Raw genomic sequence first — 26,619 nt, forward strand, 5'->3', positions numbered from 1 at the left:
GTGACATCTTGCTAGAGTAGTTCTCAAGGCCTTTATTAAAAAATAAGTGAACAAAGGCCCCCGAGGGCCCTTGATTTGTGGAACCAGTGTGGCTGCACCACAGACCCGTGGAACAGTCTGGAACAGATGGGCGGCCTGGCGGATTAAAAGCGCATTAAGCTTCTCCCATGGGCTTTACGGGTTGGAGCGTCTGCCACCCTCCGTATCTCCCACAGAAAGCACAGTCCGCACTGGTTCTTCCTTGGCCGCGCCGCCCCAGCTCCTGACCAGACTTGGTGGGGGCCCTCCAGCTCTCGGACCTCTCAGACGACAGAAGAGGCAGAAACGCCGCTCACTGAGCACCGGCGCAGGTGAGCGAGCGCCCTTCCTCGGCGAAGCCGGGCTGTCCCCGGGCTCCTGGCTGGCCCCCTCCCAGCGGACACCATGCGGGGAACCACGGGTGTGCACACGCACCCTGTTAGCCCTCACGCCCGGTTTGTCATTCTACACCTGGCATCGCTTTAGGAGGAGTTGGGTCACCTCACCTGGGGTCCTGGGGTCCCGGTCCAGGGCCATCTCCGCACACTTGCCAAGTCACACTCTGTGGATCAGAGCAGAGCCTCTGTCCTTGCACCGGGCCTGGTTCACGGACGCAGAAAGAACACTTCACGGCGGCCCGCGGAGCCTGAGGACGTGAACCCCTCCCCGCAGAGACAGAGCACCACAGTTGGAGTTTGAGCTGATGTTTAATTCTACTGGCTACACACGCTCGCAAGCAGGACAGGAGTACGAGGCGCAGCAGACAGCTCGTGCTGGAGTCTCAGGATCCCGTGGGGAGGACCCAGGACGGGGGCTCTGTGAGTAGGTATTCGCGTCAACAATACTCGCATCGAAGGGCCGATAAATAACTTAAGTGTTACAAAAAACGGGTGGGAAATGAAGTCCAAAGCAGTGCTTGCTAGCCGGGCGGGGCGGGTCTGGGTCCGGGTCCGGGTCCAGGTCCAGCAGCGTCTAGATGGCAGCGGGCTCCTCGTGGCCTCGGGGGTGCACGGGCTCCAGCTGGTTGGACTCGGACACCTCGTAGCTGGCCTTGTACTTGGCCAGGATCTTCATGAGCGGCCGCAGCTTCAGCCACCACTGCTCCTTGGGGATCCTGTGCCTGCAGACGGCAGGAAGGGGTCGTCAGGGCAGCCTGGCCCCGGGCAATGGGCGTCATGGGGTCGGGGCTGGAGGTCTTCCTAAGTGGCATGAACCTGTTCTGTAGACTTCTAGCAATGTGCCCCGTTTCTCAAAGGCTTGTGTTTTCTGAGTTGTGAGGGCAGGTTAGGGCCCCTCAGTCTAGCAGCGGCGGCGTCCCTCCGCCCTGTCCTGCACACCTCGCCCGGCCCGGACGTGTGGACCCGCAAGGGCTGATTTACTCACTCGAAGTCGGTGTCCTTCCTCAGCTGTGTCACAGGTTGGAAAAGAAGGTTTCTTTTGCTTATTCCCAGCACGCAAATGGAATCCTCACTCGTAAACCTTTTTCCTGTAAAAGAGAAAAAGCGATGTCAGAACCAATTCTCAGGCACGTTAAGGACAGGAGGAGAGGTGAGGGCGGAAAGGAGGTTTGCCGGCAGCGGGGAGCAGGTTCCTGGGAGGCAGAGGTGAACTCGGATGGCCTGGCAGGAGGCAAGGCGCCCCGGGCGCTCTGGGGTCTGCGGGGGAGGTAGGGAACGAGCCCAGGTGACAGCTGCAGGACCCTGCTTTCTCGGGGCTGCTGGCTCCGGTCCGCCGGGCCCCGCAGGCCTGGAGCAGGGAGGGCAGAGACGAGGCGGCGCCTGGGTCACCGTGCAGCCCCTCACGCCGCACACACCCCGAGAGGGGCCGGGGACACACACGAGCGCTTCGCCCCCCGAGCTAAGGGAGGACGCGCGCTTCTCGTGGCGAGGCAGGGGCTCGGTGAACAGCGGTGGCCGCACCGGCCTCCCCCCCGGGAAGAGCCGGCTGCACGGAGCCGGCCGCGGGAGCCCAGGCGCGGGAGTGCACAGACGGGGAGGCCGCAAGGTCCGGAGAGCCGCATCCTTGGTGACGTGGGAAAAGATCCCAAAGTAGAAATGGAACCAGAGCCAGAGTCTCTTCACTGGAGACTAAAATTACGTTGGCTCTATTGGTCTCCTTGTCTGGAAATCAAAGTCTGGTCTCAAAGTCTTTGGTCTCAAAGTCCGGAAATCAAACTGACAGACACAGATCTGGTCAGGCCGCTCCGGAAAACGCGGCTGAGGCCCGGTGTCCGCAGTAACGGGTGGAAGCGCCACGTGCAGAGTGTTCTAGAGGCAGAACCTACAAACCGGATCGCAGAGCAGCTCTGCTCTTTCTGTTAACTTGGGGAACTGCAGTCAGCTCTGCCCACAAGGCCAGCAGGAGGCTCGATGGTATCCACGGGGAACCCTACCCCCCCACTCCTAGACTTTGTGCAAAGCCAGAGCGAGCTCGTGCCCCGCACCCGACAGGGACAGGACGCGTCGGGAAGTCGCCAGAGCAGGAGGCCATCACAGGAGACCGTGCAGGAGCCCGTACCCGGGCGGGGAGCCACCGCAGGGAGCAAGGCCGGCCTCATACCAGCTCCTCGGGGCCAACAGGTCACGTGCGCTTCCGTCTGTGTGAAGGCGCATACAGGTACCCCGCTTTGTCCCAAGACCTGCACTGGGACCTCTCTGCGCGGACAGGACACCCAAAGAGGATTTTCGCTTCTACAAAAAGCGAAAAGCACGAACCTCGGAAGTGGCGCCACCCAGCGCCTTCCCCGGGAACTGCCCGCGGCATCCACACATCCAGCCACCCGGGCTGCGCCTGTGCGAGTCCGGGCTTTACCCTGAGTGATTTCCTGCGTCCCTTAGCAACGCGTGTGTCCTGAGTGACCTGGGGAGGCCTGGGGATGCTCAGGAACTTCTGTATAAACCGCTTCTTTATGCCACTATGACTTACGAAACGGCTTTCTAAGATGGCAGAGCAAACGCAGAACACGCGCTCGCGGTCAGAGGTGCAGGCGGCCCAGCACCACGACGGCCGACCCACGGCACTCGTGAGCTGCAGCAAGCCCTGTCAGACACTTAACGATCGTGCTCAAGGGCACCGAGCGCATTCCCCGTTCCCATCAGGGCCGCGGCCTGCACAGGAGCTCTCCTCACTCCCGCTCTTCAGGATTGCCCTAGAGCGACACACACACACACCCCTACAAGCTGCAAGGAAAACGTTAAAAGGTATCCAGATGGTCCTGTCTCCGTGGATGCGAAAAACGGAACAGACTGGCAAAGAATTACTAGAATTCAGAATGCGTAGAAAGTTGTGGATCGCAAACTTTACAAAAGTTGTATTTCTGTATGCCAACAGTACATTAAAAAAAATACCATTTACAGGGACGCCTGGGTGGCTGAGTTGGTTAAGCGGCTGCCTTCAGCTCAGGTCATGATCCCAGCGTCCTGGGATCGAGTCCCACATCGGGCTCCTTGCTCAGTGGGAGCCTGCTTCCCCCTCTGCCTCTGCCTGCCAGTCTGTCTGCCTGTGCTCACTCTGACAAATAAATAAAATCTTTAAAAAATTTAAGAAAAATACCATTTACAGTAACATTTTTTAAAATATCAAGTCAGGAATAAATTTACAAAAGATACTGCAAGATCTTTATACCTTCACAAGAGATAAAGAAAGGCCTAAGTATATGGAGATAGTGTTCATGAACTAGAAAATATTTTTAAAATCTCAGATCCTCCACCATATAATTTACTGACTAAATATAATTCCCTCAAAACATCCACCAGTTTTTGGTGGACTGTAACGGTCTGATTCCATTTCCGTGACAGCACAAAGAGCCAAGGAGAGTGGAAACCAAAAGACGTCCAGGGTAGTGGGGCCTCAATTTTCCCGCTATCAGAAATCATCGATAGGGGCGCCTGGGTGGCTCATGGGTTAAGCCTCTGCCTTCGGCTCAGGTCATGATCTCAGGATCCTGGGATCGAGCCCCGCATCAGGCTCTCTGCTTGGCGGGGAGCCTGCTTCCCTCTCTCTCTCTGCCTGCCTCTCTGCCTACATGTGATCTCTGTCTGTCAAATAAATAAAATCTTGAATTAAAAAAAAGGAAATCGTCTAGAAAGCTGGCGTATCAGTGAGGACCACTAACTGAATGCCAGACCGCACCCCCGCTAACCCAGAGACCATCCGGCCAGCGTCCCAGCTACCCGGTCTCTGGCGGAGATTGGAGATGACGCACGTGAGGGAGTGCCCGCGTGAAGTCAGGCCTCACACTTCCCATCTAGTAGACCAAAGAAGGAAATGTAAAAACTTTTCAGCGACGAGCTTAAACCGTCAAGGAGAAGGCAGACGGTCTACCTAAAGACCGAGGAGCGATGCTTGCACAAAACGACAAGCCCCACAGGACAGCCCTGTCTGCAACATGGCCTGGGCAGAATATGAAATACAATTTTCTAGAACATAGAGTAGAACAAGTTTCTGTAAAGTCACCGAAACATTTTGAAATCTATACAGTGATATAAAAGCGAAAACTATGTGTCAATAAGGGAAATATCACTAAGCAACAGGAAAGTAGGCAAAACACCGGAAAAGCACACAGAACCAGCGGGACCCTGAGGAAGCATGAGGGAAGCTGACCTCCCTCCTCGCGTAGGAGACTTCACCTCAAAGCCACAGGAAACTGCCCACATCACAGTGACAGCCCGCCAGGGACGGGTCACGTGTCACCTGGGCAGGAGGAAGGAGACCGCACACCCCATGGGTGACCCTGTGGTTGGGGATACCGGGATGCAGGCCAGGGGTCAGGAACACCCGCCGGGTGTGCATCAGAGACCAACGCCCCAGCAAAGGGAAATGCACGCTGCCGCCCTCCATCCCCGTAAACCACAGGAGCCTGCGAAGGTGTCCCCGAGGTGGCAGGACCACGGAAAGCAGAATGATTCTGCAGTTCTGAGGTCTGGTGGGGAGGGAGGGCAGTGTGCCAGAGAGAACATATGTGCTAGATTCGGGAGGAGCAAACCGTCCAGACACCTGCCAGTTCCCAGTTTTCTCTGAAAAGGAGGGTCATGAAGAGTCCCTAAGTCCTCGGTGTCCTAAGTCAAGGCCAGTTGAGAGCGTGCTGTGTGGCCAAACATAAGGGCAAGTCACACCTAGGGTCCTGCCGGGGGAGCCCCGTGTATGGGAGGCTTCCTTACTGCAAGGAGCATGGCGCTAGGGCACCTGAGCGCCCCCCACCTCCACAGAGGAGCCAAGCCCTGCCTTTGAGGAATCACGGCCAACGACAGCCTTGAAGGTCCCAGAGCACCTGCAGAGCGAGGCCCCGTGCGGCTCGAGGCCGAGCACGTGCAGAGCAGCAGGCAGCTGCCCCTGGAGCACCGGCCGGCCCAGCCGTGGCGCCTACCTTTGCCCGGAGCCTCCTTCAGTTTCGTGCTGATCCATTGCATGGCCCTGGCGGAGATTTTGGTCCCGAAGTTTCTATCGAACGGCGAAGGCGCCCCACCCTGCGGACGGTAGGAGGTACAGGCGCGGTTACGGACACAGCGACGGTGGCCTGGCTGCTTTTCAAAATGCACTGAAAGGTGCGAGGGCTTACGCAGTTCACCTCCTACTCTGACGAGGTCACACCCTCCAAGTGGGCTCAGGGGTCTGTGTTTCTGTTCTTGCATGTTTTTACCTGCTTGTAGGTAGCTGGGACCTGCGGCCGGAGCTCCGGCCCCCAGGCCAGCTTCCCCGCGCTCCCCCCCACCCCGCACGGGGCTGCGCAGCTCCCGGCTTCGCTCTTTTCAGATCTCCTGTTGGGATGTCTTGTTTTGGGGTAGGGAGCAGGTCCCAGTTTCCATTAAGGTTCTGACCAACCCCGAGGGCTAGCTTTCACAAAAATACACGCACACTGTTTCGTCACGTAAGCAGGGGACCCACGGGCCCTCTGGAATGGACGAGTGCGTAAGTTAAGACCCTAAGATGGTGGGGGGAGGGGGAGTAGTGTTGGGACCAGGACAGGCATGTCATCTGGCGACTGCAGCCCTTACCCCATGCCCACCTCCTCCAACGCCCACCCCGAGTTCCTTCCAGACCGCTCTGATTCTGTGCAGACCTCAAGCACCATGTGTCTGACGTGTAAATAGTCACCAAGAGCCAACAGTGAATGAAGTACTGGGTCACCAGAACACCGGAGGTCTGCCATCTACCCCTGCGCAGAATTTCTACAGCTGGAGGAACCGTAACGTGAAGTAAATGCCAAGATGTCTGAAATCTCTCCTGAACACACATTTTCTCCCCCATCACAGCTAAGGCATCCGTCCACACCGAGCCTCCTGGGCAGCGGCCCGCTTCACACCGTGCAGGCCCCGGGCCCACCTGCTGCATGTGGCCCAGCACGTTCTTCCTGCAGTCGAACACGCCCTTGCCCTCCTCGGAGTACAGCTGGTAGATGAAGTCCGTGGTGTAGTTCTCGCTGCAGCTCTCGTTCCTGCGGCAAGGGGACACGCGGGCTCAGGGCGCCGGTGGGGCGTGCAGCCGGCCCCGTGCCCGTCCCACCCTGCACGCATCCTCTTGTAGAAATGCCAGTGGCCACCCGAATGTTTATAGCAACAATGTCCACAATAGCCAAACTATGGAAAGAACTGAGATGTCCATCAACAGATGAATGGATAAAGATGACACACACACACACACACACACACACACACACACACACACACACAATGGAATACTATGCAGCCATCAAAAGAAACGAAATCTTGCCATTTGCGACAACGTGGATGGAACTAGAGCGTATCATGCTTAGCGAAATAAGTCAAGCGGAGAAAGACAACTATCACATGATCTCCCTGGTATGAGGAAGTGGTGATGCAACATGGGGGTTTTGGGGGGTAGGAAAAAAATAAATGAAACAAGAGATGGGATCGGGAGGGAGACAAACCATTAAGAGACTCTTAACGTCACAAAACAAACTGAGGGTGCCCAGGGGGAGGCGGGGAGGGAGAGGGGGGTGGGGTTATGGACACTGGGGAGGGTGTGTGCCATGAGGAGTGCTGTGAAGTGTGTAAACCTGGCGATTCACAGACCTGTACCCCTGGGGATAAAAATACATTTTAAGTTTATAAAACAATTTAAAAATTAATTTAAAAAGAAAAGAAATGCCAGTGGCTTAAAGAAATGATTTGGTGACACCTTAGGGGAAGACAAAAAAGAGAACTACACAGCAAAAGTGCATTTTCAGATGTGCCCTTTAGTTGCACGAATGCGTGTGGTTCTGAAGTCAGCAGGTAACCGCCCCTCCTGCATGTCTCCAGTGGTGAGCAACGACCTCCCCGGAGTGCTTCAACCCCGAGGCCAGGTCCTCTGGGGAGCGGGGGCTCAGTGACTGAGGACAAGTGTCCGTACCTGAGCACGAGTCCCCTCTGAATGGTGGTCTTCATTTTCTCCGTCAGGTGCTCCACGTTGGACTAGGAAAGAGCGTTCAGTTAGCCTGGCACCTGCCACCACACGACCCCAGGGACGCACGCAGCAGGGGGCGCGGGAGAGCACGGCTGCACGGCGAGGACCGGCCCGGGGTGCCAGTGGAGCAGAGACCAGCACCTGCGGGCAGGCAGCACACTCGGCCCGGAGGGCAGCTGCTCAGCTGGGCACAGACGGTGTCCGGGGACCCAGCGTCCCTGCAGCACGCAGGGGCGGAATAAAAAGCTTTCCCTCTTCAATCGCGAATGCACGTGCTCTGTGTACCAAACGTGCATGTACCAGCGCCCCTTGCTCCTGTGCCTGAGGATGTCTTCCCCCTCGGAGGACAAACTAGCACACCTGAATCTGTGCATAATCTCCTGACTGCCTGAGCAGGATCTGGGGGCCTGGAGAAGCTTTTCTCGCCTTGCACTTGTGTACAAAGTTTGTACAGAAAGGGATTCTGGATCCTGAGCACAGAAAACGTGTACGGGAAGGAAGTGTGTGTGTGTGAGCAAATCTGTGCTCACAGTGGCTGCCCGTGTGCTGCGGCGGAGACGTGTGCACACCGAGCCCTGCCTTCTGGTGGCTTCTGAAGGACAGATGGTCAGATCCACGGTGTGAAGAAATGCCCAGGTTAAGTCTGATAACAAGTGAAATCGTCAAGTGGGTCTCTGCTTCATTCGTGGGGTCCAGAAACAAAGACTTTAAGGTTCCTGTGCTCACTTCTGCAGCACAAAGCGTTTCATCGGTACTTCCATGTGAGTTGTGTCTGTCTTCCTAAGGCCTGACCTTGTCCTGTGCCTGCCTCCTCCTGCCCCAAGGTGGGTGTGCAGCCCGACTCCCCCGCACTTGCCACTCGCCCCCGATAAAGCTGGGGCCCGAGGGAACCTTGGCCAATTCGGAAAGTGCATCTCAACCTTAGGTTCCCCCGGTGAACCCTGATGTCACTTGTGGTCCCAGGTGCGGGTCACACGTCGGTGTCGGGGGAGGGGGGTCTGTTCTGACAACGGTCCCGCCTTGGCGGGAGTGTGGCTGGGTGTGGGGCAGGCGTGCAGGGGACCTCTGTCCTCACCCTGAAACTGCTCTAAAAAATACATTCTGTTAATTTTTTTTTTTAAAAGACCTCTAAAGGAAGCATGCAATCAGAACGCAGGTTCTATTTTGTTCTTAGTGCCTTAAGCCCGCCGTCCTGGCGCCACCAGCCCGGCAAGCGCTGGGCCCGTGCACCCCCCACCCCCCCCCCGCCGTCACACCCGGCCTTTGCGGCAGGAGGCCTCGGCGCTCCGGGGAGCACGTGCTCCCGTGACCCTCCCGCGCGGACACCCACAAGCAGCTGGGCGCCGCTCACGCCCCTCGACCCAGTGAGGGTCCCCGAAGGCACGTGTAGAATCCGGTGTCCTGTCAGCCCGTCACGCTCCCCTCGGAGCCAACTGCCACGCGTGCGACCGCACAGCAGCGCCGATGCCCGTGTCACCCAGGGGCCCCGCGGCAGGGACGTACCTGCAGGTCTCGGATGTCGAACGGCTCCTCAAAAATGTAGGCGGCATCGGCTCCGGCGGCGAGCCCCCCCATGTTGGCCAGGTAGCCGCAGTAGCCCCCCATGGTCTCGATGATGAACACGCGGCGCTTGGTCCCGCTGGCCGACTGTTTGATGCGGTCACACGTCTGGCCACAGAGGAGGACACAGGTCATTCCACCACCGTGGGGGCGGCCAGGGCTGGGACACGGGGACAGAGACTGCGGTCCCCGGCGCCCCCGGCCCTTGCGGCTGTGCTCACCATCCCTGGACCCTGACATGCCCACCAGGGGGCTGGGCCGGCTCGCTGGAGCTGCCCGTGCGGCCTCGCGGGCCGTGGCCCCGTCTGGTGGGTGGGCTGCTTCTGAAAGGCTCCCTGTGACATCTGGGTCCTGCTCCTCCTCCGTCTACCCGCAAACCCGACACCCCGCGAGGGCAGCTCTCGAGCTGGACAGGGCTCCTGGACAGAGCCCTCAGGAGCCTTCCAGACGCTCACACAGTGGGCCTCCTAAGGAAACGCCTGCCACGGGTCAGCCTCGGGACACAAGCTCAGAGCTGACACAGCGCACACTCCTGTCCGCCGCCTTCCCGCGGCCTCACCAGCGCAGACCCCGTGCGCGCTCCCAGGACCACAGCGCCCCCACCTGGCCCTGTCGGACGACCACTCTGATCCTGGTTTGCGGGCCCAGCCCCGAGATAAGGTCTAAGTGCACATCCGAGCCTCTCCCTGGCCAGCCCACTGCGGGCACCAGCTGCAGCCTCTGTCCTGCTCCCGGGAGAGAGGACCGGGGGACGGTGGCCGCCGGACACACCAGCTCCTAATCCAGCAGCCGGGCCCCTTCAGCCACTAAAACCAGCACCGACAAAGCTTCAGTACAGAAGGCAGCCCCACCCCGCGCTGGGGGCACAGGTCGGGGGACAGGGAGGAATCAGGAGTGTGGACGTCCCCACACTGGCCCCCTTCACGGGGGGAGGGTCCCCTCCCAAACCCAGACGCCCTGCCGCGGCAGCCAGACCTTCTCCCAGCGGTCCCGGGCTACAGTCCCACTCGCCTCGAAACCTGGGGTTACAGTCCCAGCGCGGCTAACGTCTCGTCACACGTGTCTTAAAACAAACCGTGTGAAAACATAAGGAGGCGCTCAGAACAGGGTGAAGACGAGAGCCCCGGACCTGGACCGGAGGACACAGTCTTGCTGGGAGGTTCGCCCCCACGACGGGGGTGTTCTGAGAATTAGGTCAAGAACATGGCCCTCCCCTGGCCACCTGCCCCCTCCTGTTGGGGGACCACGCCCCAGAGCAGCCCGTCCCCACGGTACCGATAACCTGGTACCCACACACCAGACGGTGCCCCAGGGCGGGGCCTGCTGGATCCCCAAGGACAGGAGCCCCTTTCTAGGAGCAGAGCCTCCCCCTGCACAACCAAGGGCATGTCCAAGCGTCCAAGCCACAGATGTGCCTGCTCTCCCCTGGAGTGTTCCCACTCCCAGGCCCCGAATCGCTGCACGCACGCCCTCCAGACTTGCGCTGAGCCCTCCTCACACACCACGGCGGGCTGGCTGTCCCCGAGCGTGAGCGTGAGCCTGCTGGGCACAGCCCACGAGAGACTAGGGCATCCTGCTTTGGGGTGTGCAAGAACAAACCTCACCCGAAGCGCTCGAGGACCAGCCCCTTCCCAGCTACGCCACGAGCTCCCACTGAGCAACCCAGAAGGAACCCTCACTGCGGCTCGCGCCTTCTGCAGCCCCGGGTGGGCTCCTCCTCTGCTCCCGCGAGAGCGGAAGAGAAACCCCCTGCCCAGGTCCGCCTGATGGAGCCACGGGGCCTCTTACCTCCACCACGACATTGAGGCCCGTGTCCGAGCCCAGGCTCACGTCTGTGCCCGGGACATTGTTGCTAATGGTGGTCGGCAGGATGCAAATGGGAATGCAAAACTCCGGGTGGCGGTCCCGCAAGTCGGAGAGCAGAACAGCGCTCTCGAAAGCCTGAAGCAGCGGTGCAAGCGGTCAGCGGGGCGTCCCAGCACCCCCTGTGAGCTGTGTCCATGGGGCAGGGGCGTGGGAGCTCCAGGACTGCGGAAGGGGAGCCGCGGGAGTGGGGACGCAGCGGCGGGGCACAGGCCTCCAGGAGGAGGGGCTGCAAGCCGGCAGGTGGCAAAGCGGGAGCCAGGGAAGCCGGCGTGTTAGTGGATGGACAGCCTTCCCTCCTTGGCAGCTCGGAGGCAGCGAGGGAGGCCAAATGGTGGTGGGGCGTGGGGGGCTTTATCGGGGTCAGGCCAGCCTGGCAGCTCTGTGCGGTCCACGGGGGCACAGGGGCCTGCAGTCTGGCCTCGGCAAGGACCCCCGCACCGGCCTGAAAGGCAGCTGGCAGGGCGACAAGCAGTGGGCTGGGGAGCCTAGCCGGTCGCGCCTCTGCTCCTCCCCAAGTCCTTCCCAGGACTGACACAGCAGCCGGGAGCAGCCCGAGCGCCACGGCTGCTCGGGGACCCCAAGCTGAAGAGTCTGCCTCTGAGGTCAGACGGACTGTTCGCAGGCTCGTGGGCGGAGGTCTGAGGTCGCTGCCTCTGTTAATCCAGTGTTCGTCAGTGGCACATGCCCCTCATCTGCCAGCCCCGAGCCCACCAGGCTGGCCGGATGCTGGGCGGTTTGAGAAACCAGCCACGGGCACACAGACGCCCACACGGGCTGTGCTTCTCCCCCACGGTGACCACCGTGCACTGCGGCGGGAGCACACCGAGATGGGGAAGCAGGCTTCCCGGGGAGGCGGATGCTCTCCATGGCCTCGTGCTTCCCCAAAACACATCGGGTCCTGGGGCTGCTGTGGCCCGAGGACCTGTGCATGGTGGACCTGTGGCGGGTTAGTCCGGGGAGCAGCCAGGAGGCAGCTGAGGGGGTCACTCCCCTGCCTCGTGGCCCCTCTGCATTCACCCTCCTCCACCTCAGCCTGCCCCCATCCCTGCACGGACCCTGCTTTTCAGCCCCAAGGCCAGATCAGGGCCCCGCGTGTAGTGCTGGTGTCGGCTGTCCCGGAGTCACAGGGTGGGCTCTGAGGCCAGGAGGGCGGTGAGCATCCCTGAATCCGGCATCCCACAACCACAAGAACTGTCTGCGTTCTGGTTCCGGTCGCTCCTCTTCTGCTCCATCTCCAGGAAAACGACCGGGACCCTCCAGCAAGGACAGGGGACAGCCCTGCCAGGAGAGGGAGCCCCGGCCGGAGGGGATATCTGGTCCCGGGTCTGGGGAGCAAGGCAGACTTCTGCTTTGAGCTCCACGTGCACGGAACTGACAACGCAGCAGCCCCGCACTAAGGCCGAGAAAGACGGGACCCTTTGTGGGGAAATAACCCAACTCGCATCTCGAGCTCCTAACTCGGGGCGGCCACCCTCCCGGCCCGCACAGCACCACGAGGCTCAGGTCGGATGGGGATGTCCTGGCGCCAGTTCTGGGGATGCAAACACAGCCCCTCACGAGCCGCGCAGCCGTGGTGGAACGGCTTTCTGAGCCCCCGCTCGGAGGGGCCCGGGAGTCACCGCAGCCTCCAGGAAGCACGAGCCGCGCAGAGGTCTGTCTGAGGGATGCCCCAGTAAGCCGAGCACCCTCGCGGACCCTGAGGACCTCAACTGTGAGGACAGTGACCGAAGTGCCCAAGATCACGACACGCCCGGAGGCCTGGGCCCTGCAGACACTGGGGCCGATGGCTCCCTGCAGCAGGACCATGCTGAGGTCGTGGGGGTCAGCAGCAGTCGGGCCTCTACCCACCATGCACCAGTGGCACCCCCACAGCCCGTTCTGGCGACCGAAACCACGGCTAGGCATTGCTGACGCACCCCGGGGGCAGAATCCCAGCACAAGAGGCACTCAGGGCAGCCGGCGCACCTGCACAGGAGGCCACGGGCCCACAGCTGGCCCACGTGGGCAGGAGCCCCTGGGTGACGGGCGCACACCTGCACGGAGCTCACTCTGGCGCTCGGTCCCTCTGGAGCCCGTCCAGAGCAACGCAGGGCGCCCTGAGCCGGCACCGGAGCCCCGACGCCACCTTTCCAGCCGGCCGCTCCCCTCGGTGCGGCCAGCCCCGCCGGGTTCCAGCCCAGATCCAGACTCCACACGGCTTCACTCCAGCTTGCACAAACACCGCTCTGCACGAAACCCTGCCACTCCACACACCCTGCCCGTGCCTGGGTCCCAACCAGGACATGACCAGCAGGGGCAGGAGTGGGCCTCGAGGCTCCTACGCACGTCCCGCTGGACATCCAGCTCACCACGGGTCACAGGCCAGGACAGGGCCCTGGTGCCCGCGAGCCCACCCACAGGCCGGGGCCTCCGCACGCGTGCGCACCTTCTCCCCTGCGCGCGCGGGCCTGGACCAGACTGCACGTGAAACTGCCACCTGGTAACTGGGCAGCTGGCTGGAAGAAACTCAGACAGGTGAGAAACCCAATCTAAAAGATCACTTGCCCAATTTCCAAACCACTCCAGGGCAGCAAGGTGGACCATTTAGAGTTTCTGTATGTATTTTTCTATCTAATCTTGATAACCTGGAAACCATGTTTTCAAGCAGAGGATCCTGGAACTCTAAAGCGGGAGACCCCTGGCTTCGTGCCACAGAGCACACACCGGATGTCACAGGGAAACCAACACCTACCGAGGCCCGCCCCACCGCCACCGACTCCCGAGTACCCCCTCCCCCAGCCCCCGGGGAGCTCCAAGCCGGTGACAGTTAGGAAACATGAACTTGCGGTTCCTTCCACCGAGCGTAAGCAGATGCGGACTCCAGCCAAGGACAGAGAAACAGCAGGAAAGCACGGACGACGGTCACACACAGGGAGGGACAGTGACCCTCCCACAGAAGGCGGGAGCCTCAGCAGGGGCGGAACTGGTTCCCAGCAGGCAAAGCAGGAGCAACAGTCACCAGGACGGCGGGCGCGATGGCCCGGAGACAGGTTAGTGGTGTGAACAGGGCGCTCCGGCGTGGACGCACGGGAGACACAGGGCAGGGCTTTTTAGTAAAGAAACCACAGAACGGTGAAGCAGCTCAGAAAAGCAAAACAAAACAAAACACCAAAAAAGCAAAGTGCTAAAGCATTACTTACCGCCTGAATGTTACTTAAAAAGCTTCTCTTTTATGTACCAGCACTAGAGACAAACGTGATCCCAGGGGTTAAGAAAAAGAATCCTAGAGAAACACTCTTGGGATCTGTGTCCTCCCGGGGAAAATAAAGCCTGGAGGATTTACTGGCGAACTGCGGGCGCCAGATTCAAAAGGAGGAGGAGCGCGTTCTGCTCGTCACCGTGCTGTGAGCTCCCACGCCACGTCGCCGGCGTGACCACACACCGGGGAACACGGGGGTGTCTCTGTTTTGCTACTGCTTTTCGGCGAAACAACCAGGCATCACTGACTTCCCAGGTGTGAGTGAGGGTCCCCGAGTTACAGTGGGGAGAAGGTGCCAGCGGCGGGGGCCGCGGGGAGGACGGAGGCCACTGGCGGATTCAGGTCCGTGGACAAGATTACAGAACCCTCAAGCTCAGGTTCTATCCTCATCCATTCGGGGGCATCAGAGCCAGGATTTGTCATAATAAATTATGATCCAAGACTTCCCGGGGGGCTCAGTCCTTAAGCACCTGCCTTCGGCTCAGGTCATGGTCCTGGGGTCCTGGGGCCAAACCCCACGTCGGGCTCCCTGCTCAGCACGAAGCCTGCTGCCCCCTTGCTTGGGCTCGCTCTCACTCACTGTCGCTCTCTCTCAAATGAATAATAAAATAATTATAAAACATTAATAAAGGATATTATGAGGCTGAAGTCAATTTGGTCCAGCCAAAATACAGAAACAAAAACCACAAAAACCACCACCTAGCTTTAATAATTAGCCGAATCACAAAATCCTAGCCCACAACTAGGGGAGCCTCAGACGCTCCCGGTCACTCGAGGGCTGGCCGCAGCGGAGCCCCGGTGCTGAAACAACTCTGGGCATCGGATCAGACACAGTCAGGCTTAAGGAAAAAAAGGAGAAAAAAAAAAAAAGGTGTTTCTGGGGAAACAAGCTGGGGTCTTGCTGCTGTCTCTAGTGCGTGGCAGATAAAAGCGGGCCAGCGCCCCCCGCGTTAGCGTCCGCGGCACCTGCTCGGCCGGCCACACGGACTTACGTCGGTGATGGTGTTGAGCGCTGTGTCCGCGCCGATGCTGAAATCGGAGCCCGGCACGTTGTTGGAGACGGTGGCGGGGACCATGACCATAGGGACACAGAGTTCCTCGTGCCTGTCCCGGGCAGCCGACAGCTCCAGCAGTCCCAGGTAGGCCTGTCAGGCAGCGTGCAGGTGTGGGGGAGCGGAGCAGAGGGCCGTTAGGAACATGGAAGGCGTGGGGGTCACCAGATAGGTCAGGCGGGAGGGACACCGCGTCTCCTGGGGGCACGCGTCTCATTGTCTGAGGCCCTCACGTTTTCTCTAAAGCAAGCGGAGAGGTCAGGAGGGACCGATCATGGTTGAATAGAAACAGTTAAGGTCTGCGGTCCAACGTGCAACCACAAGCCGTGGGGACACGTGACCACCCTGCCTGCTGGTGGCCCACGGGCCTCGAATTCGAGAGAGACGACCACCTGTGCAGACGGGAGACGCACGCGTCCCAGGTGGGGGGCCCCACTCCCGACTCGGCTGCTCCTGCGGCCCCCAGGCCCAGGGGTGACCCCCGCCCGCCCACTGCACGGTGCCGCCGAAGCCCGCCCACGCTCACCCCCCACACCGCCGGCAGGCGCCCCGGGCCAGGGACGCACCTCGAATCCCCCAATGATGAGCAGGGCGTTGATACTGTGTGTCCGCATCTGCGCGGCGATGTCCTCCAAAGACTTCCCGGGCAGCGTGCTAGAGACAGGCCAGGGCACAGGTGCGGCCGGGCAGACCCCGCACCGCGGGCGACACCCCCGCCAGCACCCAGGGAGCCCCGCGACCCCCACGAGCCGCACCCCACTGGACAGCAGAGCTGGGGAAGCAAGGCTCCAGGGGGTGTATTTAAAACAAAACCGAACACCGCACACAGGAAGGGACGCTCGCTGGGCGGTGCCTGGACCCCAAGAGACTCCTGACGCCTCCCCAGGGAAACGCTTTGTCAACGCTTGTGAGTTTTCCTGACACTGGAAGCCCCGCGGGCGCAGCTCACCCAGCCCTGCGCTCAGTAACGCCTCACGCGCTCCCGCTGGCGACTCTCCTGTCTTATCACCTGGAGCCAATGGCCGGGCCAGCGTGGAGGACCAGACGCATGACCGCTGGCCCGGCCGCGGCCGCAGAGCCGCCGACCCCCGCCCTCCTCCTTCCTCCGTGCGGACAAGATGCTTCTGCTTTTAGTACATTTATAAGAACTCTCAGGACAAAACTGCCCGGGGCTGGGTGGTCGGGGCAAACCAGGGGCTCGGTGGCAATGACAGGGTCCCCCGGCTTCTGGAGCACAGCCACCACCTTGGAGCAACCCTGAGCTCAAAAGCACAAGCACGTGGGTGTCACAGCCGATCGGAAGGGGCCCGAGGCACACAAGTGGACCAGGAGCCCCAGCGTCCCGCGGGGAGAAGCCGTGGGCTCCGCAGGGCCCGCCTGCAGCCACCATGGGGCTCTGTGCATCAGCGGAGATCAAGGACACTGTGACAGCAGTCCCCGAGTCTCGTGCCTCGCCTCTGCTGCAGGGCAAATCTCGGGGGCTCCCCAGAGCACGACCCGGGTCGCTGATGGGGGGGAGGGGGCCAGCACGTGAGTCAGCGCCAGCTGCCTTCAGGGTCCCTTCCCCAGAGTGAAAAGCAGCAGCTTCAGCCCCCGCTGCTTGTCTAGGATGGGAGCCCTTCCCCTTCCTAAAAGCTGGTCAGAACGGGGACGGGGAAATTACCGTTTGGTCCCAAGAATGGAGCCTCCTTGGCCGGTCCAGCCGCCGACGTCCCCCCAGCCGATCTCCTTTACCTGGCGTGCGGACGGTCAAACGGGGCGACAAACAAGGGGGTGAGCTGTGCGGACAGAGGGCTTCCAGGTCCCCACGCTCTGCAGGGGCACCTCCCCAGGGGCACCACCCCAGGGGCCTACGAGGCCCTCGGAAGCCGTCCCCGTCGTGTCCCTGAGCGGGTCAGGTGGGTCCTGGGGTAAACCCTAAACCCTGGACACCTCGCCCCGGCCCCCCCGCTGCCTACACCCACCATGCAGATCAGATCCAGACCTCAGCGGGCCATGCCCTACCCATGGGAATGAAAGAAAGACAGATACTGTTTTTCTCAGTCGATACAAAAGAAAACTTCTTTAATTAAAAACTGAAAGAAATCTCAAGAATGCAGATGAGGCCAGCTAGAGGCAGGCACACAGGCAGTCTCCTGGGTTGGGTCCCCTCCTGGGTCCTAAGAGTGTGGTCTGGTCCGCGCACACCGATCCCTCCCCAACTCTGGTCTCCAGCCCGTGCTTCATAAAGACCACGAGCACAACCCCTGCCAGCTCCCAGGACCCCTCCCCCCAGGGCATCCGGTCACCCGTCCACAGGTCCCGTCCTGCTTCTTCAAACCCCTCCTGTCTTCTCTGAGCAAAACCCAAGTTCCTTCCAATCACCTACAAGCCACGTGGCCCACCCCCTTCCATCCCCCTGTTCCGCTGAGGCAGCGGCCACACGAGCCCGCTGTCCTGAGCCCCTCTGGGCCTGGTGCTGTCCTTGCCCAGCCGGCACGTCCTTGCGGGCACTGGCTCAGCGCCTCCGTCCCCCATCTGAGACTCCCTCCCCAGGGGCGTGTGTCTCTAAGGTCCCCGGCAGACCCCTCCTCTGGGCATCTGTGCAGTGCTGGTCCCGGCCCAAGGTGCCCCATCCTGTGCCTTCCCCGCCTCGCTCACCATCTTCTCCCTCCCCAAGCTACAAGCTGGCAGAGGGCAGCTCTGCTTTCCGCACCAGCTGGCTTCCCCAGGGTAAGAACTCAGTACGTTTTGGGGTGATCAGGCCAATAAATACTGTCCCGCAGGGCACACTACAGCCTCAGCCACATTATCTCAACTCCTGCAGCATGTGACCTCGGTCATGCGGTCATGCTAATCCGTGTCTCCATGCCTCAGTTTCTAAATAAGGACAATGGGCTAATATCTCAGGTCCGCGCTCTCTTCGGAGTACTCAGTGTGCACAGTAAAAGCACTCGAAGTGTGCACAGTAAGCACTCGAAGTGCCTGTTCACTCCTTTCAGCAAAACTTCCTCCAAGTGCTTGCTGGCTGCGTCCCACTCCCACAGCACAACAGCCTCTGGGACGCACACAACCCGCCCCCTTCCCTCCTAAGGCCAGCTCCCACGGGCCCCACTGGCCGCACGGCCTGCAGCCCTGAGGAACCCCGGAGGTGCGCGCCACACGGAGCATCCTGCAGCGCCCAGGGCGCATACCCCAGGGCGGAGGGAGAGCAGAAGTCGTCCTGCAGAGCAGCGTCTGCATTCACCAGGGGATAGAGCCCTAGGTTTGCAGCCTTGGGCGGTCCTCCGTCTCCCAACGACGTCCCCCAGGGACTCACCTGGCCTTTGGCGAAGCCCTCGAAGCCGTCGTAGATGGCGAGCATCTTGTGTCCATCCGCGATGCCCACGCGCACGGCGGAGCGCACGGCGGCGTTCATCCCGGCAGCGGGCGCCCCCACGTTTATGACCGCCACGTTACAGTTGCTCTGCGAGACAGCGGGGGGCACGCTGTGAGCGCGGGACAGGCGCTCAGCCCCGGGGGCGGGGTCCACGGGGAACGCGGGGCTGGCTCTCGGGGCGGCGCGCGGCGTCACCGACCTTCACAATCTGATCGTCCGGCAACTTGATGGCGAGCCGCTTGTAGGTGTTGAGATTGGTCTCGAAGCTCCTGGAAGGAAAGGGGGCCATCGGGCGGAGGTCAGAGGGCACATGGAGGGCGAGGGGAGGTCCTGGGAGAAGGCCTGTCCGCACACCCCTGCTTGGAGCACTTGGGGCAAGCAGGCAGCCCTGGGGTCACCCCGCATCCCCGAGGACCCGGCATCTCCAGCTACTGGGCCGCCTGCTGAGAAACCTGGTCTTTCACGTGCTCCGGTGTCCTGCCGGCCGCGCCCCACTTTCCATCTGCCCCTCCCGAAGTTCTCCAGCACCGGGCCCGCCGGAAAGCAGACCGCACACCAGCTGGTCCCCCAACTGCCCATCAGGGCCCTGGAGCTGCCCAGTGGCGCCCTGCAGCCTGTCTCAGCTTCCGACTTCGGCGGCTGGGACAGAAGGAGCACAGCCCTGGAGCACGTCCCACGCCAGCCCCGGGGACGCAGCGCGCTCCCGACAGTCACCTCCCGCGGAGCTGCACAGCATCCTTAAATCTCCTCTCGTCCATGGCCTTCTGCACGTCCTGGGTCTTCAAAGGAACAAGGAGAAGAGAACGTGTCAAAATGCCCGCGTCTGTGGACGATGGCGGCTGCCACACCTGGCGGCTCCTGCGACTCAACCCGCTCGTCCCCACCCTCCAGGCTGGCAGCCCAAGCTCGGCGAGTCTCTTGCCACTGCGGGCAGCAGCCGGCTGCAGGGGACACGCCCGGGCCTGCCCAGCTCAGGCAGCTTGGGAACAGTTGCTGGGGGTCGGCTGGCGATCCCGGAGAGGGGGACCCTGCGATCCCCAGGAGAGCAAAGCCAGAGCGAAACCAGGCTCTCCGATGGACGCAGCCTTCTGAGCAACTCCTGATCTGATTCTGACGACAAAGAAGCACAACAGAACCAGCCTCTCGGGGGACGGGGTCGCCGCGGGGAGGGTGACAGTGGGGGGAACAGGTCCCCGAGGCAGCGGCCCGCCCCTCTCAACCTGGGCATCTTGGTAAGTTAGTCCCTCTGTGAACCTCAGCCCCCTCTGATCCCCACTGCCGTCGGGGGCGACAGGACCAGGCCAGGCCCTTGACAGAGAAGTGACACACGCAGCCTCGCACACCCGCGCACACACATCTGCTCACCCCCAGGGGCTTTTGGGAAGTGTGTTTCTGTGGCTATGTTCAACACGTCCCTGCGTGGAATCACGTCCCTGTCTAGGTGACACAACACATCCCCTCAGAGCTGCCAGAGGCCCGGGAAGGGACGGTCACGGGCAGGCTCCGGAGAACGATGACAGGCACGGCCTCTAGTGCCGCTCGCTGTGCCCGATGACCTGGGAAACCACAACCCGTCCCTGCGTCCAGGGGCCTGACGGAGGCCGGGGCACGTCAGGATGCCACCTGCCTTAGCCGCCCCACAGCCAGCCCTCCGGTCAGAAGATGCTAAGGGACAGCAGGGCAGGGGCGCGGAGATGGGAGCACGTCAGCCCCATGCCCCTCCCCGCAGGACGCCCTCCCCGGAGTCCCCACAGACCCGCGTTTCTACACGTTATCGCCTGCACATACTCCCTCTGTCCCATGCCCCAGACCGATGACCTCAGAGCCCCCTGCCTTCCCCGTGGGCAGCAGCTCGGCTCTGGGGAAGCTCCCGGAAGCCCATGTTGGACTAACCAGGGCGCGCGTGGACTCTCGGAACTCACCATCTGCACACACTCCACCAGGGGCAGCCGCACGGCCTGGTTCCCGCTCAGCGACACCACGCAGGCCGGGGTCTCCGGGGTGGCCTGGAGAAGGGCGACCACGGCCTCCACCCCCATGCGACTGGCCTGGAAATGAGTCACAGAGGTCAGAGACAAGGTCCGAGGCCGAGGCACCATGCGCCCCTGCCAGGCCCCGGGCTGCACCGAGGCACGAACAGTGCCCCCAGCAGATGCGTCCCTGAGCAGAGACCTGCCCCACCGTGTTCAGAGGGACCCAACCTGCCTCCTGGCCTCCAGGTCTGGGACCCAGAGAGCCACTGACTGTCCACCTGCCTCCAGCGAGGAGATTCCGACCCCACTAGCATGTGGCTGGCCGGGGGCAGTGAGGGGGAAGGTCAGAGGGCAGAGAGCACCCAAGACCAACACCCACGAGTGTGGATTGGGCCACTCCAGGGCCTGCCTCCAGACAAGTGCCCGTGGGCTCTGCGCCCTGGGGTCCCTGTCACCTTCGGTCCCCCCAGGTCTGCGGTCTCCCACATCTGTGCGACTGGGGGCCGAGCCCGGTTAACATATCCAGGATGGGCCACCCACTCTGCTCAGGCAGGGACACTCTGAACGGGACGGTGTACAGGCAAACCGTTCCTCCTCGCCCCAGGTGAAGGCACCTGACCACGTCCCTCCTCACTCACCAAGATCCGGTCAAAGGCCGAAGGAGTCCCGCCTCTCTGCACGTGTCCCAGGATGGTCACGCGCGTGTCGTACCCCAGCTGCTTGACCACGAGCTGCAGGAAACACAGCAGGTTAACCTGGGGGTCCCTGCACCCTGGCCGTTGGCATCCCCGGGTCTCAGCTACTCCTGCTTCACACCGACGTGGAAAAAAATCCTAGTTTCTAAATTTCACTTCCTAAAAGGATGCTTCATTTAACAGTGGGCTGAAGTTTGTTTTTGTGAGAGAATGCTCTTGTTATCTCATAAAATCTCTGTCTCTACTACCTCGCCAATGAACCTAAGTAACACGATTTTTGAAAAAGGACACAGCATCCCAGGTGTTTTACAGGAATGGTGACGTTTCCCTGAGCCACGTCAGAGGGCACGGCTGTATCTGAAAAGCACACCGTGGTCAACCACGGCATCCCCGCGGGCTGGCCCCACAAGTGCACTGCAGGCTGCGGGGTCAGGCCCCCGTCCTCCCAGACCTCACCTCCTCCTCTCTGAAAACACTGGGGTGGGCGAGGGGGACGTGAAGCCTGTGGCCCTTGCTCTGCGGGCCTGTGGTCACTCTCGATGTGCTTACGTGGGGAAGAAAACCTTTGCCCTATTCCTTCTTTCACTACTGGCCAAGCGCCTTCACCCACAGTGCCCCAGGCCTGGAGGTCAGGTGCTCAGCTGGTCAGGGAAGGAGGAGAGAGCACGACAGAGAAGCCATGTTGCAAAGCCTGGCTGACAGCGTCCTTTGGGGCGAGGGACGGCTTCACCCGGAGCCTGCCCGTCTGTCGGTCTGTCTCCCCAGCGTTCCGTCTGGAACACGCGCAGTCACCTGCCCCACTGGAAAGCCTGACCCATCCCACCGGCCCCGGGGCTGGCACACCAGGCCAGCTCCTTCCAGCGAGCCGCACAGCAATGGGACCTCCTGGGTGGCCCTCCATGGGGCCGGGTGCGGCACAGGTGCCCATGTGACAAGTGCTCTCGTCTGCAGGAGAGCTGCGCGTCCCAGTGCCTGAGCCTGGTCCCTGGTGGGGCAGCCGCGCCCAGCGCTGGGACCCCCGTCCACCCCACTGCACCTCCCCGACTGCCAGGGCAGCTCCGGGGCCTCCGGGAGCTTTTCTTCAATTAGATTTTCTACAGGCTGCAGTAACACTACCTATGCTTTAGTGAATTCAAAAGGAAGGCAGGCTGACTTTCCTGCACTTGAGACAGCAAGCAGAAAAGATTCCAAAAATTTCAAGAAAGGGTTTCCAATATCCTCCTCAAAATTGAAGGGTTCAGTGTCTGAAGTAATATGAAGAAGAAATACCTAACCAGAAAATGGATTTAAAAAGAATTAAAAACATCGTTCCTGAAATGTACTCTCAAATGATTCAGAAAAAGGTAGTATGTATGTGTGCCTCTGTGTGTGTGTGTGTGTGTGTGTGTGTGCAGGAGACGCACCCCGTTCAAGTCCTGAGTCATTACAGAACCATGCATCGGTATCAGGGAGAACAAAAGGGTTTTCATGATAATAACACAATGTTCCAAACGCAAACGCTGCCAGCGCCGTTAAAATCTCCCCTTTCCGGGCTGGCGCCGGAGGAGAATTGCAAAATGGGACACACTCACCTCCTTGATCTGCTCAGAGGTAATGGGCTTGTTCTGGGTGTCTATGGCTCCCTCCGCCACAATGATGATATTCAGTCTTTTTTTCCGGGCACGGTTCTAGGGGAAACAGAAAATGAACATCCTCAAACACCTAAACTGTTTAAACAACAAACAAATCCCGGGCCCTTTGCCCCAGGTGAAGGGCCTCTTGCCCGGTAGAAACCGACACCCAGTTTCACAAGCTGGTTTCCACCCATCCTGGCCAGGGAAGGCCCTCCCAGAGCGTAGCTGGAGGCGGCAGGGGGCGGGCAGGGCCTGTAGGCTGCCCCAGACGCAGGCCGGCAGCCGGGCAGTCCCAGACGGGGGGGGGCCACACTTCTTGGCCGTTTGGTCCCAGAAGGCAGTGAGCTCAGCGATGCGCCCCCGTGGCGCATCTATGCAGCCAGCCAGGCTTCCAATGTCCTCAGAAACCAGAGCTTCCCACCACCCCACCGTGAGCCCATCTGAGCACAGAAACCCCGGCCCGCGCAGGAGGCTGGAGGGGAGCGGGGGAGAGTGCGGGGCTGGGGACAGGCCCTGCTGGCGCTGCGCCCCCACCTGCCGTCCCCACAGGCTCAGGGCAGCCGTCGCCCAGCGACACCCTGAACTCATTCTCAGCCAGTCCCTTCTCTGTCCCATCCCAAGTTACAGACCCCCACGCTGTGAGCCCCAGCGCAGACGGTGCCTGAAGCCGGAAGCCCCCGCAGCGCGGAGCCCCCGCGAGCCCCCGGGGCGTCTGGGCTGATTGCTTTGCAGTAGACACAAACACGCTCTACTTGCAAGAGCTTCCTCTCACTAGTCAGGAATGTTCTCTAGGAGATGTAAAACTGCGGCTCGGAGAGCGACTGGGAGGCGTCCGTGAGTGCAGGAATATGGCCACGGAGCCGCCTGTCACCTAGAAAACGTAACACTCCTGAGCGTCACAGAACACGAGTCCTCCCCACAGGCACACGGGAAGATAGGCCGCCTTGCCTGGACAGGTGTGCAGACGCCTGTCACGTCCCTGCCTGGACGCATCCCTTCCCTGAGTCCTCACAACAGCATCAGGGACCTGGAGAACATGGGGTCATTGCCCAAGGTCACTGTGCAGGTGGCAGAGCCGAGACCCAACCCCAGGACCTGTGATGCTCAGAGAGGCCTCTCCTGTTCTAGAACAGAACACCTGGGATTTGGGGTGTACCTTGAGGCTTGCTTCCTAGGCCAAGTTCCTGGACAAGATATTCGGGAAAGTCTGACACTGCTACATCCACGACCAATAAACATGAATTACAGACACGGTGAGATCAAGTGTTTCCGCAAGAGGGTGTCCAAGCCAAGGTATCCACCTGACGTCCCCCAACCCTCCCCAAGGGGAACCCCAACATGTTCTAAGCTCATGGTTCATGAGGCCTGAAACCCAAGGGAGTCTGCAGAGGCCACACAGTTAGGGAAATAATGGCCAAATCGAAGAGAGGGTCTCAGCCGTACCTCACTGGGACCCGCTGACCACTGTACAGCCTCGGAGCAGGGGCGTGCAATGCATCCCCATCCCCCAGGGCTGCCACCAGAACTTGCCTGTGGCCGCGTGGCCCTGGACCAGGCCTGGGGGTGTTGTGGGGAGGAAGGATGGCCGGCGGGGACGGGCACGGCCCCTGCGGGATGCGACCACAGGTAACGCCCTGCGGCACTGGCGATCAAACGCAGGTCTCAGAGCTGCACGGAAGGACCAGTCTCGGCCCAGGGCCACCTCCGATGTCGTGCAGCCAGCAGCGAATCGCCCCACACCACTGGCCCACGTCCCCAGGTGGGAACCGAGAAATTACAAGTGGATTTATTACATCCCGGGACTACTGGGCTGTGTTCCTGCCTTCGCCGGTCCCCACAGCCACGCCCCACCTTCCTGGGGGCACGATTCTGCCAGCAAAGCCGTGTGTCATCCCCAGCTCCTTCTATTTGGGTCAAGTACGCGGAGTCAAGTGCATTGCTCAAGTCCCTTTCTTGGAACCTGTCACTTTGAAGCTGGCGGCAATATCCTATTGCACATCTACCCTGGCTGCACGCAGAAATTACGTCCTTGCTGAATACAACCACAGCCGGCCTGGGCCATAGGCTTACCTCCCAACCTGCAGGACGGGGATGACGTGGTCGGGAAATGCGCCCCGTGCCCCGAGTTCTGTCCTGGGGGCTGAGCCCGTAGGCCCTCCTCAGAGGCCCTCCTACAGGGAACCTGCCCTCCCCGCATGTGGGGGACCCAGGCAGCCCCGGCCACAAACAGGGCAAAGCCTGGTGTCAGGAGCCCCGGCTGCAGCCACACCTGAGGCACGCCGGGCGCGGCGGGGACCACACAGCCCAGGAGGGATTGCGACGGGCCCCACGCTGCTCTGTGCCGCTGCGGGCCGGGGCCGAGACGAGGCTCTGCTCACACTGGTGCGTGGAGACAGAGAGGAGGCAGGGCTCCCCCCGACTCCGGTTTCTCCGAACAGCCTCATCTGCACTCAAGACCTTCCCTCAAACTCCAGCTTCTGCTCCGCAGGAAAAACAGTGTTGGGGTCTCCCTACGGCACCCCATCACGACCCCGGGGGCAGCAGACGCGCGAACAGCCAGCGTACGCAGACCCTGAGCGACAAGCTCCAACTCTCTTGAGAGCCACGGAGTTTCCATGTGTTTGTGACTCCGCCCAAACGGGGGCCCCGAGGCTGCCGCCCGTCGCCCTCAGAAGCAGCCTGGCGGTCAGGGGACACGGAACACAGGTTACCTCGGAGAGTTTGATGCACATGTCCTCCTGCCAGCCCTCTTCTGGGGGCGACTCCGGAAGGAACACCCAGTCCGCTCCACAGGCCAGGGCGCTCACCAGGGCGAGGTACCTATCCAGGGACAGCGCTGGGTTTTTTTTGTTTGTTTTTGTTTTTTTTAAAGATTTTACTTATTTATTTGACAGAGAGATCACAAGCAGGCAGAGAGACAGGCAGAGAGAGAGGAGGAAGCAGGCTCCCTGCTGAGCAGAGAGCCCGATGCGGGGCTTGATCCCAGGACCCTGGGACCATGACCTGAGCTGAAGGCAGAGGCTTCAACCCACTGAGCCACCCAGGTGCCCCGACAGCGCTGGTTTTGTGAGGCTGCGGCCGGGCACCCTCAGCTCGGAGGCGGCCCTGGGCAGGCAGCCGGCACACGAGCGTGCAAGGGGGACAACAGGCCCCCAGGGGCATTGAGGGGGCCAAGCGGAGGGTGCTCGCCGTCCAAGCTGCGTCTCCCCATACGTACCCGCAGTGTCTCCCCATAACCTCCAGCACGAAGGTCCTCTGGTGGCTAGAAAAGACAAAGGAAACGTCCACTGACCACACAGGGAGCAGCAAGAAAAGCAAGGAGGAAAGTGCGTCCAGGTCGGACAGAAGCCTGCTTCACCATGACGGCAGGACCTACGCTTCCAAAAAGCGCCCATTTCCTACAAAAGCAGATGCCACTGTGCTAGCATTTCGAGCTCTTGGGAGCAAAGGGGCTTGGGGTTGCTCACTTCACAGCCAGTGTTTGCTCTCCCGCACACACGCACATTCCGGACACCTCCGTGCCGATGACCAGCTCCGGCGCTCAGCACCGGCAGGGCCGGGAGCCCCCTGGGGCTGGGCCCCTCCAGAGCCGGGAGCACAACCTCCGGGCTCTCCCATCGCCCACAGGGTCCTCGCCCGCCCACGGAGCCAGAGGACACGGGGCATATCCAGTCCTGCTGCTCCTACTGGAGACCCTGCATGGGACTTCCCAGTAGCTTTACTCTGTCTTCCCTCCAGGAAACACTTTTTTCTTCTAAAGTCAGGGGTAGGAGTAAACTTTCACAGTTGAAAATAAACAGTCAATGAGAAACAGTTTTCTCGCTTTGGTTCTAACATTCAGT

At 61.0% G+C, this 26,619-nt stretch overlaps 1 protein-coding gene across 2 annotated transcripts in view; it reads right to left on the reverse strand.

The window, feature by feature from the left end:
- Positions 1-706: 706 nt before the first annotated feature.
- LOC122892586 (phosphofructokinase, platelet) overlaps positions 707-26,619 on the reverse strand; it is a 51,203-nt gene continuing 25,290 nt past the window's right edge. The window contains exons 6-23 of one of the 2 annotated variants that reach the window (XM_044229268.1): positions 25,995-26,039; positions 25,489-25,597; positions 22,736-22,831; positions 21,108-21,200; positions 20,419-20,544; positions 19,211-19,275; positions 18,696-18,765; positions 18,437-18,583; positions 16,802-16,872; positions 15,705-15,792; positions 15,079-15,231; positions 10,771-10,923; positions 8,926-9,090; positions 7,369-7,430; positions 6,340-6,451; positions 5,384-5,483; positions 1,402-1,504; positions 707-1,138 (exon numbers count right to left, since the gene is read on the reverse strand). In XM_044229268.1, coding sequence (XP_044085203.1) covers positions 991-1,138; positions 1,402-1,504; positions 5,384-5,483; positions 6,340-6,451; positions 7,369-7,430; positions 8,926-9,090; positions 10,771-10,923; positions 15,079-15,231; positions 15,705-15,792; positions 16,802-16,872; positions 18,437-18,583; positions 18,696-18,765; positions 19,211-19,275; positions 20,419-20,544; positions 21,108-21,200; positions 22,736-22,831; positions 25,489-25,597; positions 25,995-26,039 — 1,906 coding nt within the window. In that variant the 3' untranslated portion in view covers positions 707-990. The remainder of the gene's footprint in view (positions 1,139-1,401; positions 1,505-5,383; positions 5,484-6,339; positions 6,452-7,368; positions 7,431-8,925; positions 9,091-10,770; positions 10,924-15,078; positions 15,232-15,704; positions 15,793-16,801; positions 16,873-18,436; positions 18,584-18,695; positions 18,766-19,210; positions 19,276-20,418; positions 20,545-21,107; positions 21,201-22,735; positions 22,832-25,488; positions 25,598-25,994; positions 26,040-26,619) is intronic. The other variant, XM_044229267.1, reaches the window with a different exon arrangement.

The sequence above is a fragment of the Neovison vison genome, chromosome 12 (genome assembly GCF_020171115.1).
Source record: "Neovison vison isolate M4711 chromosome 12, ASM_NN_V1, whole genome shotgun sequence".
NCBI lineage: Eukaryota > Metazoa > Chordata > Mammalia > Carnivora > Mustelidae > Neogale > Neogale vison.